At 48.3% G+C, this 14,174-nt stretch overlaps 1 protein-coding gene across 9 annotated transcripts in view; it reads left to right on the top strand.

The window, feature by feature from the left end:
* Positions 1-14,174, top strand: part of KIF6 (kinesin family member 6) — a 296,241-nt gene that overhangs the window by 206,817 nt on the left and 75,250 nt on the right. For all 9 annotated transcript variants that reach the window (XM_032463003.1, XM_014564323.2, XM_032463004.1 and 6 more), the window contains one exon: positions 11,028-11,136. In XM_032463003.1, the coding sequence (XP_032318894.1) occupies positions 11,028-11,136 (109 nt within the window). The remainder of the gene's footprint in view (positions 1-11,027; positions 11,137-14,174) is intronic.

Here is a 14,174-nt window from a genome sequence, read left to right as displayed (position 1 = left end):
GTTTGGGGTTTGTTCAGGGGCCACAGGAAGCCACTAGAAACTCTAAAGCAGAGGATTGACATGTTTGTGTTCCTAGAAACCTACTCAGGTTGTTCTGTGGGGAAGATACTGCGGGAGAGCAAGATGGACACTAGCAAAGCAGTTAGGAGACTGTCCAGGTGCACAGGTGGTGCCTCAGGGTCGGGATGAAGAGAGGCCAGGGGAAGCAAAGAGATGTGAGGCATATTTTGAAGAATAGCTGACAGGGCCTGCTGGTGGAGCTGGTATGGGAACTGAGGAAGCATGGAAGAGTCCTAGGATTTTTGTTCCTCTTCCAGAGAAGAGGGAGGAAGTTGCTCGGGCAAGAGAGAAGGGAAAAGATGCTAAGATGGTGGCTGCTTGTTCTGTTGTTACCAGTGGAAAAGCCTGGACTGCAGGCGAATCCACCAGCTCCAACTCCTCTGACCCATAACATTCATGCAGTGCGAGCTAGAACCACCAGTAGATGTGGTGTCAGGATGGTGAGGAAGCCCCTGTCCCGTGGCATTTATTTCCTCAATGAGGCGAGGCTGTTACTGTGGAGCGAGCCTGGCTGGTGGGTTCAGGAGGCACAGAACCCAGAAGCAGTGGAGCCAGCCTGACAGTTTAAACCATGCCCTCTCCCTCCATCGCTAAACCATAATTTGCTACCTCCTTAAAAATTCTCCTACTGTGTTAAAGTAATTCTTGCCCTCGAAACAGCTTGCTGTGCGTAGGTTTTTAGATGACTCACTATTACTTATGATGATAATAATGACCCATTTTTACACTTTCACTTTTTATAGGGTAGTCCATATTTCTTCATTCACTCTGGCAGAGACTCAAATAAATGATTCATAGCTGCCATATTCAGGGTTTTCTTTATTTTTATTGTAAAATTTAGACAGAGAAAACTGCACTGGAGGTGTATGTACAGTTTAACAAATAACGCTTTTAAGAAAAGCAAGTTAACCAGAGATACCTCATCCTTCCTCACTCATTCAGTTGACACACGTTGTTTGGAGCATCTCCTGCGTTCCAGGCGTGGAGCTTGGAGCTGGGGCTTCAGATGGCACATTCACTTGTCTTTCGGAACTCCTGGCCTGAGGGGTAGGCAGGTGAAATAGCCATGGAAATGCATCACTGCAGAAGGTATTCAGTAGTTTTACCAGGGAGGTATGCAGCAAGTGCTACCCCCTCTTATTAACCCTTCACAATAACATTGAGAGACCGGAGTTCTATTAGCTTCATCTTATAGATGAGAAGGCTGAGACACAGAGCCATTTAAATGGCAGACCCTGTGAGGAGGGTACAGCTCAGTGGTAAAGCACATGCTTAGTTAGCATGCACGAGATCCTGGGTTCAATCCCCAGTACCTCCGTTAAAAAATAATAATAATTAATTAATTAATTAAATGGCAGACCCCAAGTCAGACAGCTAGACAGTGAAGCCAGCATTCAAACCCATGTCTTCTGACACCAGATCCTAGTTCCTTTTTTCCAACCACTGGACCAGAGTAGCACTGAGGTTACACTGCTGGAGGTTACACTGCTGGAAGTATTATCTGCTGGAGCAGATAATACTTCCTCAATCTTCTGAGGGAGGGAGGGTTGCCTGACAAGCCTGTCGAAGACCCCAGTGGCCCTCGGCCTGGGAATGCCCTGGGCAGGCAGGGAACTTGTTAAGAGTTTGGTGTCAGGCCCTAGAGGTCACTTGGGCCCAAATTTCCCCATAGCCGAAGGAAAGCCCCGGGGTGCTCCCAGTCAGTCTCCACCAGGCTCTTCAGCAGCTCCTCCCCACCCCTGTGCCTCAGCTCTTCTGTTCCCTACACAGGGAACGATGGTGACCTCCTTTCTTCCAGTTCCTGCTCCTCCGTTCCTCTAAAACCTTTCCCAGGAAGGTTGTTCTTTGAGAAGTCCCTGTGCAGTCATGCCCCTCCTTTTGCTTCCTTGCGATCGTCCCCACTGTCTATACCACATTATCTCACCGTCGGTGCACTGTCTCTGAGTGCTCTCCTGCTTTATAATGTAAGCTTTGACCTGGCCATTTCCCCAGAGCTTTATATCATGAGGTCAAGGGAAGTGGTTCCTTTATTTCTCTGGAACTAGCCCTGGAAGAGGGCTGTCAATAGCGTCGACACTTAGGACTTGTGACCAGATGGTCTGCTTCACCAACTGACTCACTGCCTGAGTGAACAAACAGATGTTTCATTTCAACAATGAAATGCTTTCCAGAGAAGCAGCCGTTAAGAGCCAGAGAGGTCAAAGGGAAAATGATGGCCTCCCAGACCCTTTTCACCTCTTTTTCACAACTGTTGCTCATTTGGGGTGGGAGGTTATTCCTGCTGGAGTCCACACTCTGAGAACTGGGACCCTGACCCTTCTCTTCCCTGCACTGTCCTCCCTGCTTCAGGCCAACAGAACCATCTTAAGCACGTGCTCCTATGGTGGAGACCTTTCTGAGCACAAGCTCTGTAGAGAGTGGGGAGAGAGAACTGCTTAACTGGAGCTGCCACGGTGGGCTAACTGGCAAAGTCCTCATGGCCAGAGTCAAGGCTTCACTCCAAGTCGCCCAGGTCCCCCTTACCTCTTATCCTTACCCCACCCCCAAGGTTCCCCTTCACCAAGATCTCCAGCTCATCCTGGCCACTTAGCACAGTGGGCTAAAGATCTCCAGTTCTTCTGAGCTGCCATCTGCACTCATGGTTTCCAGTCCACATTCCAACTCACAGCCTTCCAAAACTGTCTTTTCCTCTTTACCATCTCTGACTCCTGAGCCCATAGGTCTGACCTCAGTGGTTTGCCGGTATTTATGAAATCATTTCTACTTGGCAAATGATTTACATTTAGGAACACAATATGCAAAAGGAAGGTTTTGGAGTGAGACAAACCTGCAGTCGAGTTATGGCTTTGCCATTTTACTCACTTTTGTCTTGGGTCACTTTTAACTTCTTTCAACCTCAGTTGCCTTACCTGTAAAATAGGCCCAATATTTCCTAGCTGACAGGGTCACTGTATGTAATCCCCCTAACACAGAGTTCTCAGTAAGTATTAGCTCCCTTCCCAATAGAATTATTGTGAAGGCTGAGTTAATATTTATGAAATATGAAACAGTGCCTGTCACATAGAAGACATACACAAAAAATAATTTTCCCCTTCCTTTTATCCCCCAAAGAATGAACACTAGTATATCTAAACTCAGTTTGCCTTATACTTACTTCCAAGCCAAGGAATTAAGAATTTTATCTAAATCCACATGCATTTCAAGGAAGGGGCATTTTTGCCACTAGGCTAGAATGTAATTCTTTACTTCTCTTTTTTAAATGTATCAAAAGAAAATTTGAGACTAGAGTGGAATTCGTTCCTAATTTAGGCATTGATAGAAAACTTGCCTCATTTTCAGACAACAGGACCTAGAACACTGTTTCTGCCTGTGTCCCCAAAGCACAGGCTGATGTGAGAACCAGACTCACCAAGAACCCTGTTAACCCTGGCCCTTAGAAGTGTTCAAGACATGTCAAACTCAGGGAATCCAGTATTTTTCAGATTCCACAGAATGTGGAGTCTCTTTCTAAGCTGAAGAGGAATGCTACCTTTCTTTTCAGTGAGCCTTGCAGTCAACTGCCCTTAAACCCACAAAGGGCTAGAACACACATGTCCTTCCACTCAGATTCCTAGGATTGGTCCCAGTATCAGTCATGGAATTAGACACCAGGGCCCTTTTAGAGCTGCCACATCCATGGACTGAAATCGATGGAAAAGACCCCCCAGGTCCAGGTCAGCCTGGCAGCAGGACCACAGTGTGCTGTCTTATTTAATGGAAATATTGCTGGTCTCCAGATTCCTGAGCGAACTCCAAAATGCAGAAATGCCAACATGACCCAGACTGCTCTCCAGGCTCCAGGCCTGTATCTGCCCATGGGTTTCTGTAAGCAAGCCACATGGGCGCTTTGTCCCAAATGAGAACACTCACAAAATAAAGACCCAGAGGTGCTGGGTTAGGAAAATAACCATTTTCTACAGATGACCTTCAGGACCCTTGTTTGAAGGCTTTTGTTCCTACTGGAAATGGGCAGCGACCCTCAAGTAGCTGTTACTCTTTCAGGGGCTCCAAGCCTGTCCGCCGGGTTGGAACGTGGGGCCTGCTTCACCTGCTCAGGCTCACATCCCGGGCACAGCTGCATCAGGAGGGCAAATCAGACACGGTTACCAAGACAAAAAGGAAACACAGCCCCTGCTGAGCACTGCCCCTTCATTCCGTCCAGCCTGCCTATTCTGTGCTGCTGGGCCTGGCAGGGTTGCCTGCCGGTAGGATGTGTGATTTCTGGCACCAGAAGTCAGGAACCCATTTGATTTATTTAGATGCGGTGCCACCGTTGGGTGGGTCTCCTAAGGTTTCTGTGGCTTTCCACTTCGGATTTTCCCTTCACTCCACTCCCTAGAGCCCCTGCCAAGCCTGCCATGCTTCAGCCTGGTCCAAGCCAGCCCTAAGAATCTACTAATTAAAGGTTCTCCTTTGACATCTTTCATGTGGCAATTTACGAAACTCTAAGGCAGGTCCTAATCTGAGGACTTTAGCCCAGGTGTTATGATCTGGTTTGAACATAGGCTTTTGACCCCAAAGCTTTGGGGCACCAATCTATTTCAGAAGTTATCAATCAAAACAGAGAAGTAGGTTGGGCAAGTGCCCTTGGTCACCCCAAAAGATCTACTCTTTGGGCTTCACATCTGCAGTCACTTTGGCCGTGGCTATGTGGTTTTGTCTTCCCCTCATCCTCAGATTCCATCCCCAGCTGTACCCGCCCAGCAACCCCTCAAATTGTAGATGAGCTGCTCCTGGCCCTTAAAGTAAACAGAGCCATGGCACATGGCATTGCTTCCTGTGGTGACTCCATCCCCCTGGCCCTGGGGAGACATGGACAGAGGGCTCCTTGGCATCTCCCCCCAGGTGCTGCTCCCTGGGGAAGAGCACCTGCAGATCAGCCCCTCAGGTGATGGAACTAGGCAGCTATTTTCCCCAAAAGCCCGGGAATGATGAAAGTAACAGCAGCTGTCATTTAATTGGGTAGTAATCTGGGAGCCATCCATTGCAGGAAGAGCTTCTCTGCCAGGGATGATTGACTGGGAGAGGCTGTCTGAAAAACCAGGCTGAAAACCCAGTGCTATAATTAGTTTCCCCAGCAAGGGATGCTGTGATTGGTTAGCTATGTCTTCCATAGGAAGGAAGGTCGGAACACAGGGGCTACCTCTGTGCCATCCCTGTCTTTTATGTACCTTCCAAAAATCTCCTCCCTAAATGGCAGCATCCTCCCCACAGTGTGGGGGAGGACAGTAATGACAGTACCCCAGATGTCCTTTCTAATCTTTCCGGGAAATGGTCCACCCTTTGGCACCTCCCCATCTCATGAATTCATTCAGCCTGGCATCAAAGGACCCTTTGCTGCCCATGCTAGAAGCTGCTGACTTGTCCTTCCCCATGGAGTTTCTGGCTATAGCCTTCATTTCCTCTCCATGGGACATCCTTGTCCAGGCATCACTCCCAGGAATGCTGGACCACTGACTTTTCCCTTGGTCCTCATATCTCTGCTGACCTTTATGTTTCATGCTACCTTGAGAGGTGATCCCTTCCTCTCATCTAAATTCTTCATTCCTTTCCCTCCCATTGGTCCATTCACTTTAACTTCTGCACACACTAAGGGATGGAATTCTCTTCTGGTTATTTACGGGCGGATACTTTTGTGTATTTCACCTAAGTCAACATTTACTGAGAAATTTCGGTGCGCATAAAACTTACATCAGATACCGTACAAAAACACACTCTGTCCCCACCTGTTGCTTCTCATTACTGTGTGCACTTCCATGTTCTGCATACCATAGGTAGTCATCATACCTCGATATCAAAGCCATTACCTCACCTTCGGTTTCAAAAGCTTCTGCTACCAAGCCACGGACAATGTAATCATCCCCCGGAGTCCAGCTTCCTCCCTGCCTCAGCCCCGAGCATCCCCTCCCAGCTCTGAGTCTTCTCATGTCTTTAGTCCCAAACTCCCTCTTCCCTTGGAATCCACCCCATCTCTCATTTGTCCTCATTCCCTTTTGGTCTTTTTTTCTCTCCTTCCTTCTTCAGTTGGAGGGAACTGAGGCACCACATAAATAAATGTCTTTCCCAAAGAAAATATATTTTTGGCTCTGACTAGAAAATCATTTTCCAGCATGAATAACACAACTCTCCATCATTTTACCCTGTCAATTTTTAAGCAATAGCTTAAGCAGCAGTAGGTTGTTCGGGGGCAGCCAGGAAAATGAGCCCTGGCCCAGGAGCCTCAGACTACCGGAAATCAGACAGCAGGCCCAAACGCAGCTGGCATAAACTCTCCACTTCCTCTGTTTTTCCTTTCCATTTGGTTTCCATGGTACCCTGTGTTGGGGGCGGGGAGAGCTTCCAAAAGTATTGATTTTTAGGAAAATAAGGAACCAAATTTCAGGATGGCAAAAAAAAAAAAAAAAAAAGCATTAAGAAATGCATAAGGGACCAGTCCCTAAGAACTCCAGATGCCTGGCATTGTCAGAAACCCAACTCCAAGGCTGTTTTTGAGGGCACCTCGTTGACTGCCATTTTTTCTTTACTAGGCATCAAAACCCAGAAGAGGTTGCACCTTCAGGACTTAGAAATATTTTCCATCCAACTCAACCCAGAATTGCAATGTCGTGTTTCAGGGACGGAGACTGAGAAACTCCTCTCCTTTAGTGTTTTCTGGGGGTTTGGAGGTTTTGTTTTTTGCCTTGTTTTGTTTGAAATTGTATACTACCCTGTGATGTTTTATTTGCTCTCCTTTAGGTTTTAAGCAGTCCTGTGATTCAGCAAGCCAGCAGGCTTCTCTGAGTCATCTGCATTTTCTGGGTTTCAACGCTGGGACTTATGATTGAAATTCACTAGAAGGAAACAAGCAAGGGCTAGAAACGGGCATGGCAAGCAGGAATGGCCAAAGCTGATGGGCAATTGAGTCTGACAGACCAAACAATGTTGGGAAGAAGGCACAGTTGATCTTCCGTTTCAAGCTCAGATCCCCCCGATTCTGGCACCAGCCTGAGACACCATCTTATGTCTCATCTTTGCAGGACCTTTTAGCTAATTGTCAGCAAATCACGAAATTTTTCTTAGCTAGCCCTAAAGTGGATGCCTTCAAGAGTATTTGCATTTTTATGAAAGCTTCTTGGAGTTGGAATTCATCTCTGTTGGTAACATGTAGTGGGGAGAAGATGGTGTTGGATTTCTAAAATCACACCGTCCAGTGGACAGGCCCAGCCAATAGCATGATGGTGGGGGGAGGAGGTGCAATGGGTTCACGCATCTCCTCCCCCATCGCATCACATGTGCTGTAGCAAAAGGAACAACGTTCATCTCATGGGTAAATCTGTTCCCACAGGTCATTGGGAGGCCCACCCCCTGCCATCTCCATCAGGTATACTTTTCCCAGGCAAAACTGATCTAAGAGCAGGTCTACCTTCCTCTAAAACCTGCCCAATTTTTACCCCTTTATAACCATTTCTTTAACTAAGTCTCCATTTCCTCCTCTGCAAAATGAAATTATGACCAGGGATCATGGAGAAGTTTAACTGGAATAATATGTAACAAAGCACTTGGTAGAGCACTTAGCATAGGGTCTGCAAGAATTTCGTTTCTGAGTCACAAAAAGGTCATTCCTATCAGGTAGCAGAACCATGCATATTAATCCAGTTGCCCTTTTAATCCACTCTCCTCTGGCCCCTCCACCTAGTATCTTCCACTTCTCCACCTGGCAAATGCTGCTTCATCCTCAGAATCCTTCCCTGTCTCCCAACAGAGCTGGCCCTCCCCCTGTTTCCCAGAGCTGGACACATGCCTCCCTTACAACAACCAGCAACTGCTTTGTAATTATCTGTTTACTTTTCCTTCTCCCTCACCTAGACTTTGAACTCTTTAAGGGCAAGGATCAACGCCATGATCTTCTTGTTCAAGTTTATATCTCTGTCACATGCCCAACACAGTACCTAAGATGAACAAATACTTGTCAAGAGAATAAATATATCGATGATAATCTCATTAGCAAGATGAGCGTTCAGTCACTGGTGCTTCGTGGCTCCTGCTCTTTTCAGTGCACGTGACCTGTGCTCAGAGGCAGGAGCTCGTCGGACAAGAAGGCTGTTTTCTAAATCCTGAGAGGGAAAAGGAAGTGGAGATATCTCTTCAGGAAGTAAAAAGGTGCTCGTTAACTTTGTGGCTGGGCCCAAGCTGGAGTGAGAACTGGTATGTCAGCACAGTCCCCAAGGGGCTGGACGTGGGCTGAAGCAGCAGAATGGGGATGGCCAAGAGTGGGACTGAGATGGAGTCTGGGGTCACACACTGCTGCTGCCTGTGGAGTCCTTTCTGTGTGCCCCTCTCTGGGGACCCACGGCCTCACCCGCCCTGTGGCAGCCCTGCAGCCCCACAAGGCTTCCAGGCCTGGCTTTGCCTCTTTGCCATCAGTCTGTGAGCATCATGGCCACCTCACCTGGGCCTCCCTGAGCAGACACTTAGGCAGACATGATGGCTGCCGAGACTACAGCCATCATGCTAATGTCCATCCGTCTGAGGTCATCACCATCAAAGAGCTCCAGTTCTAGAATCTTTCTCCACTGTGGCCGGAGGAAGAGCAATCCCATGTTCCTGATGATGAGCCCGTGGCACTGTAGGACCCATGTGCCTTTTAAATCACTAAGAATATGAAATACTTCCAGTATGACTACCCCATAATGTGTACTTTACTAAACTTCAAGTCTCTGAAAATTAGTGATTTGTGCAGAGTATGTGGCAGCGCTGGCCCCCAATCTCTTAGCAAGACCTTCAAAATTCTCTGCAGAATTACCCCATACTACCCTCCTGGGCTTTTATCTACTCTGGGCAGGTGCCCCATGTCCCTTCTCTCCCACCACCCAGGCCCCTCCTCAGCTCAGAGAAGACCCAGTGGGGTTTTCAACCGATGATAAGTTCTTCCAGGACCTACACTGCATCAATGCTACTGGCATGGAAAACCTCCACACGGCCTCTCCACCCAGCTGTCCGCTTGGGCTGTCAGCTCTAAAGGAAAGCAGAGCCTGGGAGAGAAAACCCTTCTCCTTCACTGCGGCTTTTTGGACAACACTTCACCCTGCCCCTCCCCCTGCTGGCCCTGGTTGGTGGAAGCCCTCTCATCACCTCTGTGGGAGGCAATCTGGGGATCCCACAGGCAGGCAGGTCCAGTGTAGTCTCCGTGGACCCTCCGTCTCCCCCAGCCTTAGTCCAGAGAGACTCATTCCTCTGTCCCCTGTGGTTAAAATAAATCATAAATATGATCAATTATAAAAATGATGCAGTAGAAGGCATACGTGGTCAGAGCTGGAGGGGAAAGGTGGGGGAAAGGTGTGGAATGTGTCCTTTGGCTCCTGGCAGGCTCTGCTGGACGAAGTGCACTATGCTTAACGTCTCTCTTGCATCAGGGCTTGTCTTTCCGAGCATCGCCCAAACCCACTCCCAGGCCCACTCGACTTGAGAGTGTGCGGGGCAGATGTGGAGACAGAACTGAGACCTGCCCATTTGCTTCTGATTGGAAAAGGGTGGGGTGTCTTGGTGTGCCTCACCATTCAGACATTCTTCATGATGCTATTTTTATCAACAGTAATCATTAAATTGGTATCAGATGGGCTGGTCCTGTTCCTCAGCCCGGGGCTGCGTGATGGGACCCAGTGAGTTTTTTCCAGGCAAAAGGGGATGTGGTGTGAGCCTCATTGAATGCATCTCTGGAACCCCAGGCCTCATCACAAACCCCTCTAGCCCTGGACTGTGTTCCTATGGCAATGAGAGCAAGGCTCCTCATTACTCCTGTTTCATTCCTGACCTGCTTCATTTAATAGACATACATTGAGCACCTTCTAAATGCCAGACATTGAACAGGACACTGGGAACTCTCAAAAAATATTATCTCTACCTCCTGAGAAACATGCATTTCACGAGAAGGAGTTATCGTGTGAAGTGACAGCATCTCTTGGGCTGTGCATGGTACAGAGGTGTTGCTCCAGACCTAGTGGAGGGAGGAGTCGTTTAAGTCTGGGCCTCACAGAAAGCTCCATGGAGGTGGTAACACTCAGCCAGGGCTTCAAAGATAGAGTTAAGTGGCTGAAAACATAGGAAAGGGCACCAAGGGCAGAGGCATAAAAAAAAAATGGCTCCACGGATCATCCAAAATCCATCTGTGAATTCAGTTCTCACCAAGGGAGCCCCGGGCCACCCCTGCACAGAGCCTCCCCCTGGGAGGCAGCCAGAAAGAGGACCTCAGTGCAGGAGTGCCACCAGCTGGCTCCGGGGCCCTGGCCGTTCTGAGTCTGGTGTCAGAGTTTGGCCCCTGAACGGGACCCAGCAGCGAGGGTTGGCCTGTCATGGGTTCAGGGATTCAGGATGTTGAAGTTAGATGTGGGTGCTGTGATTGAGAACCTAACTCCTGAGTGAGAACTGAGGCCTCTCACTAGACACAGGAAACCAGGATGAGTCGTTACATGGAGACTAAGAGCAGAGTTTTCTAGATTCAGAATCTTTCAGTCGGGATTATACTTCTTTTAACTGAATGCATGGAAATTCAGGGTGAAATTGAACAGAAAACCAAAGTGGGCATAACAGGAAAACGGGGAGAGATGTGGTACAGAATGATGGCACAAAGTGCTTTTGCAGATGTTGCCAGCAATCCAGGGCTTGGCGCTCTGGTTTTCATTTCCTCTGCCCAGACCTTCCAAACCCCGCCCCCGCCAGTCACATGGAGGCCCCGGCACAGGCCCGCAGGCTGCCAAGGTGTCCCGGAAGGGCCTCCTCCCCTGGCTGGTGGCCAGCTGGAGGAGCCTGAGGCCACCTGTCTGGTCAGGAGGCTCTCTGCTGTGGGCCTCTGGAGCCAGGGCTGGCTTTCTTTGTGGTCTGACTAAAGTGACAATGAAATTAATGGGATCCTGATGCTATGACTGAGGCCATTTCCCTGTGTCTCCAAACAGGAGTGAGAGAGGAAATGTCGTTAGGACGCCAGGAAGCTTTTGAAATTTTCAAGAGAGACCACGCTGACAGCGTTACCATTGAAGACAACAAACAGATTCTGAAGCAGAGGTAAGGCTGGCTCAGAGAGCAGCTGGTACTCCATGGCTTAGCCGGGCCGGCCTGGAGAGGACTTGCTACTCTGTCCTCCCTAATCTGCCCAACCTGATCTCTGAAAGAAAGGCACAGCGGATATGCAGTCTCATGGTGAGTTACGTCCTGCCTGGTCCAGTTCTCCTCCATATGTTAAGCCCCATCACCCTAGTCGGGTGAGCCACGTTAGAACAGGGGCTGTTACTGACAGCCCTGTGTGTGCAGTTCTCACATCTTACATTCATATGTTCATTCTCATCAGCCTGTGACTCTCTTGCTATTTCACTGCTCCAGAGGCAAGGGGAAAAAGTCTACAAACCAAATGACAAGTCTTAGAACTCGAGGCCCTCCAGCTGCTCTGGAGAGCAGTCCTGCTCTTCTGGGTCAAAGGAAGTGTACACACACACATCCTGTGACCAGAGGCCACTGGGGTGTCCTCCAGGCTGAAGGCAGAACAGGCAGCACTTCCTGCTGACCAGCTGTCTAGCAAGCCCGTGTCCCAGACCCTCTAGAAAAACAGTAGTGGTACATCATTTGTTCCAGCTAAACCGTGAATTCAATGCATGTCCTCAAACCGTAGCAAACAGAAAGACTGCTGGATGTGTGGGCCTAGAGTTCACGAGAGAGAGTTCTAGACTATAAATGCCCAGATGTCATCCATGACTCTAGAGCTTACACAGTACATATTCAAAAACTCTTTGTTGAACCAAAATGAGATACAGGTTTGAGAGTCATATGTTTATAAATGCTTCAAGGAAACGTGAGAGGGGACGAGCTCCCTCAGGAGAACACGTGGGAGTACAAGGGCTGGGAGGCCTGAACCACAGGGAAAGCTTTAAAGGAAAGTAGGGGGCAGGGAGAAGGGTGGCCGTGAGCGAGACCGAGAAGGAGAGACAGAAGAGCAGGAGAAGCCGAACGCGGGCTATGAGTGAGCAGATGAATGAAACAAGGAGCGGGGAGCAAATCAAGTGAACCTAGTGGAAGCTGAGGACTCTGTCCCTGGGAGAATGGAATATACACCTCTACACAAATTTTAGCCTATGAAGCCAAGCCAGGGGATTCACAGACCTCATGCTTCTCTGTGTATAAGCCATGGGTTTTCAGTAGAGTCTGGTGGACGTGTTGGGGCAGGACACCTTGTCTGTCTGAAGATAAGCATATCAAGTCAGATGACAGCTGCCTCGTCCAGCAGCTTCCAAAGAGCCCTCAGCTGTGTCCGTACCTGAGGCTTCGTAGCTTAGACCAGCACCTCATAACCCTGGCTTCATATTAAAATAACCCACTAGAAGCTACCAAAGCCTGGGTCTGACTCCCCAGATATTCTAATTGAATGAGGTAGAGCCTGAGCTTCCATTTGTTTCAATATTCCAACATGCAACTAGGTTTGAAAACCACTGGCTTAAAGAGACACCTTGCCCAGAGACCTTGAGATCCAGAACCTTGAGGGAAGAGCCTCAAAACTCCACAGGTTAAGGTGACTCTCTTGCACACTCAAGTTTAAGAACCACTGGCTTAGAAAGAACATAATACTTAATCTTCCTTGTTCTTGAATTGGTGTGGCTCCTGGTTCGGGTTTGTACCCTTGAGTTTAGGTCCGTTTCCAGCCAGGATGGGTGGCAGGGATGAGGATGCTGTGGTCTTTGGAAGCCTTCTAATACAGAGCTCACTTCAGACAGTAGAGTTCTGACAGCCCATAGGACAAATGGGCTTCTGGGTTTAAACATATCTAAGCCACACAGGATGAGCTGGTAATCATGGAGGTCTCATCTTCCTTATGGCCATAAAGCCAGGGAATTAATGAAACTTGCACAAAGCTTCCCCCTAGAAAGAGGTTTTCCCAGCAGTAAATCAGTCTTTTCAAATCAAATGAAAAGTCAGGAGACCAGCCCACATTTTAAAAATGTCTACATCTGTTTAATGTTACCAAATATTAAAGGAATATTTGGTACTGGGGAGCGTAAGCCAGGACCTACTCTTCTCAGGATTAGAACCTTTGTTTGCATTCAGGGAGAGTATTCAGATATTACATGCTCATAACTGCTTATGGCAGAAGACAAAGAGAAATGTTTTTATATGAAAACAAATAACTACAACAAGTGCTCCTATAGTGACATCAAAATAAAGCCTGACTTCCATGCCTCCATCACTTTAGGAAACAGTCTGCAGTGACCCTGATCCTAGCACACATTTGTTCCCACTCCCTCTAAAGACCAGGAGCACCATGTGGACCATCTGTGGGAAGACTGACCCGTCTTAGGAATACAGACACGCACCAGAGGGGTGACATTGAATCACTGTTTCCTAACTCTGCTTCTTCTTAGAAAGTCTCACCTTTCTAATAGCCCTCAGCCACCAGGACCCACCGGCCTGGACTCACATTTTATTTCCTACTTCTCACATCAAGTAACTAACTCTGCTGTCTGATGGCTCTGATGTTGAGTCATCATGCTAGAAAAGTCCACGAAAGAGGGGCTGAGGATTAATTACCTCCACACTTGAGCCTTGGGCCAGCTCAGCTTCTAAGCCCAAATATAGGGATTCCTGGCAGCCCAGATCCCTCCTAATTCCCTCAGCTCCCCCAGAGTGCAGGAGTTGATTTAGAGTTGCAGGAGGGAGGATCAACGGCTCATACATCAGTGCTACTTAAGAGAAGGAATTCCTTCCCCTTTTCGCCTGCATCCTTTGCTGCCCCACAGGGATTTCCAGCATCTCTCAGCTCTGGCCCCCAGTCTGGGGAAAGTTGTGCTGCCTGCCTGTGACAACAGAAACAAGATGTTGGCACATTAAGAGGATATTTGCCCTTTGGTGAACTAGGGCACATGAGCCAATTCTTACGCCGGATTTTTCAATAGAAGACAATTCAAGTAGAAATACAATTCAGAATCACTGCCTTTTTCAGACATGACTCGTCCTTATAGTACATAATAATGTGAAGAGAGGCTGGAAGCGCCACGCTTGGCAAATTCCAGGGCCCTGGCACCACACAGCTAACTTTCTTTTGTGGCAGCTCTTTCCTA

Source organism: Camelus ferus, chromosome 20, assembly GCF_009834535.1.
Source record: "Camelus ferus isolate YT-003-E chromosome 20, BCGSAC_Cfer_1.0, whole genome shotgun sequence".
Lineage (NCBI taxonomy): Eukaryota > Metazoa > Chordata > Mammalia > Artiodactyla > Camelidae > Camelus > Camelus ferus.
Note: the sequence above shows the minus strand (reverse complement) of the source record. Positions and strands in the feature narration are given on the sequence as shown.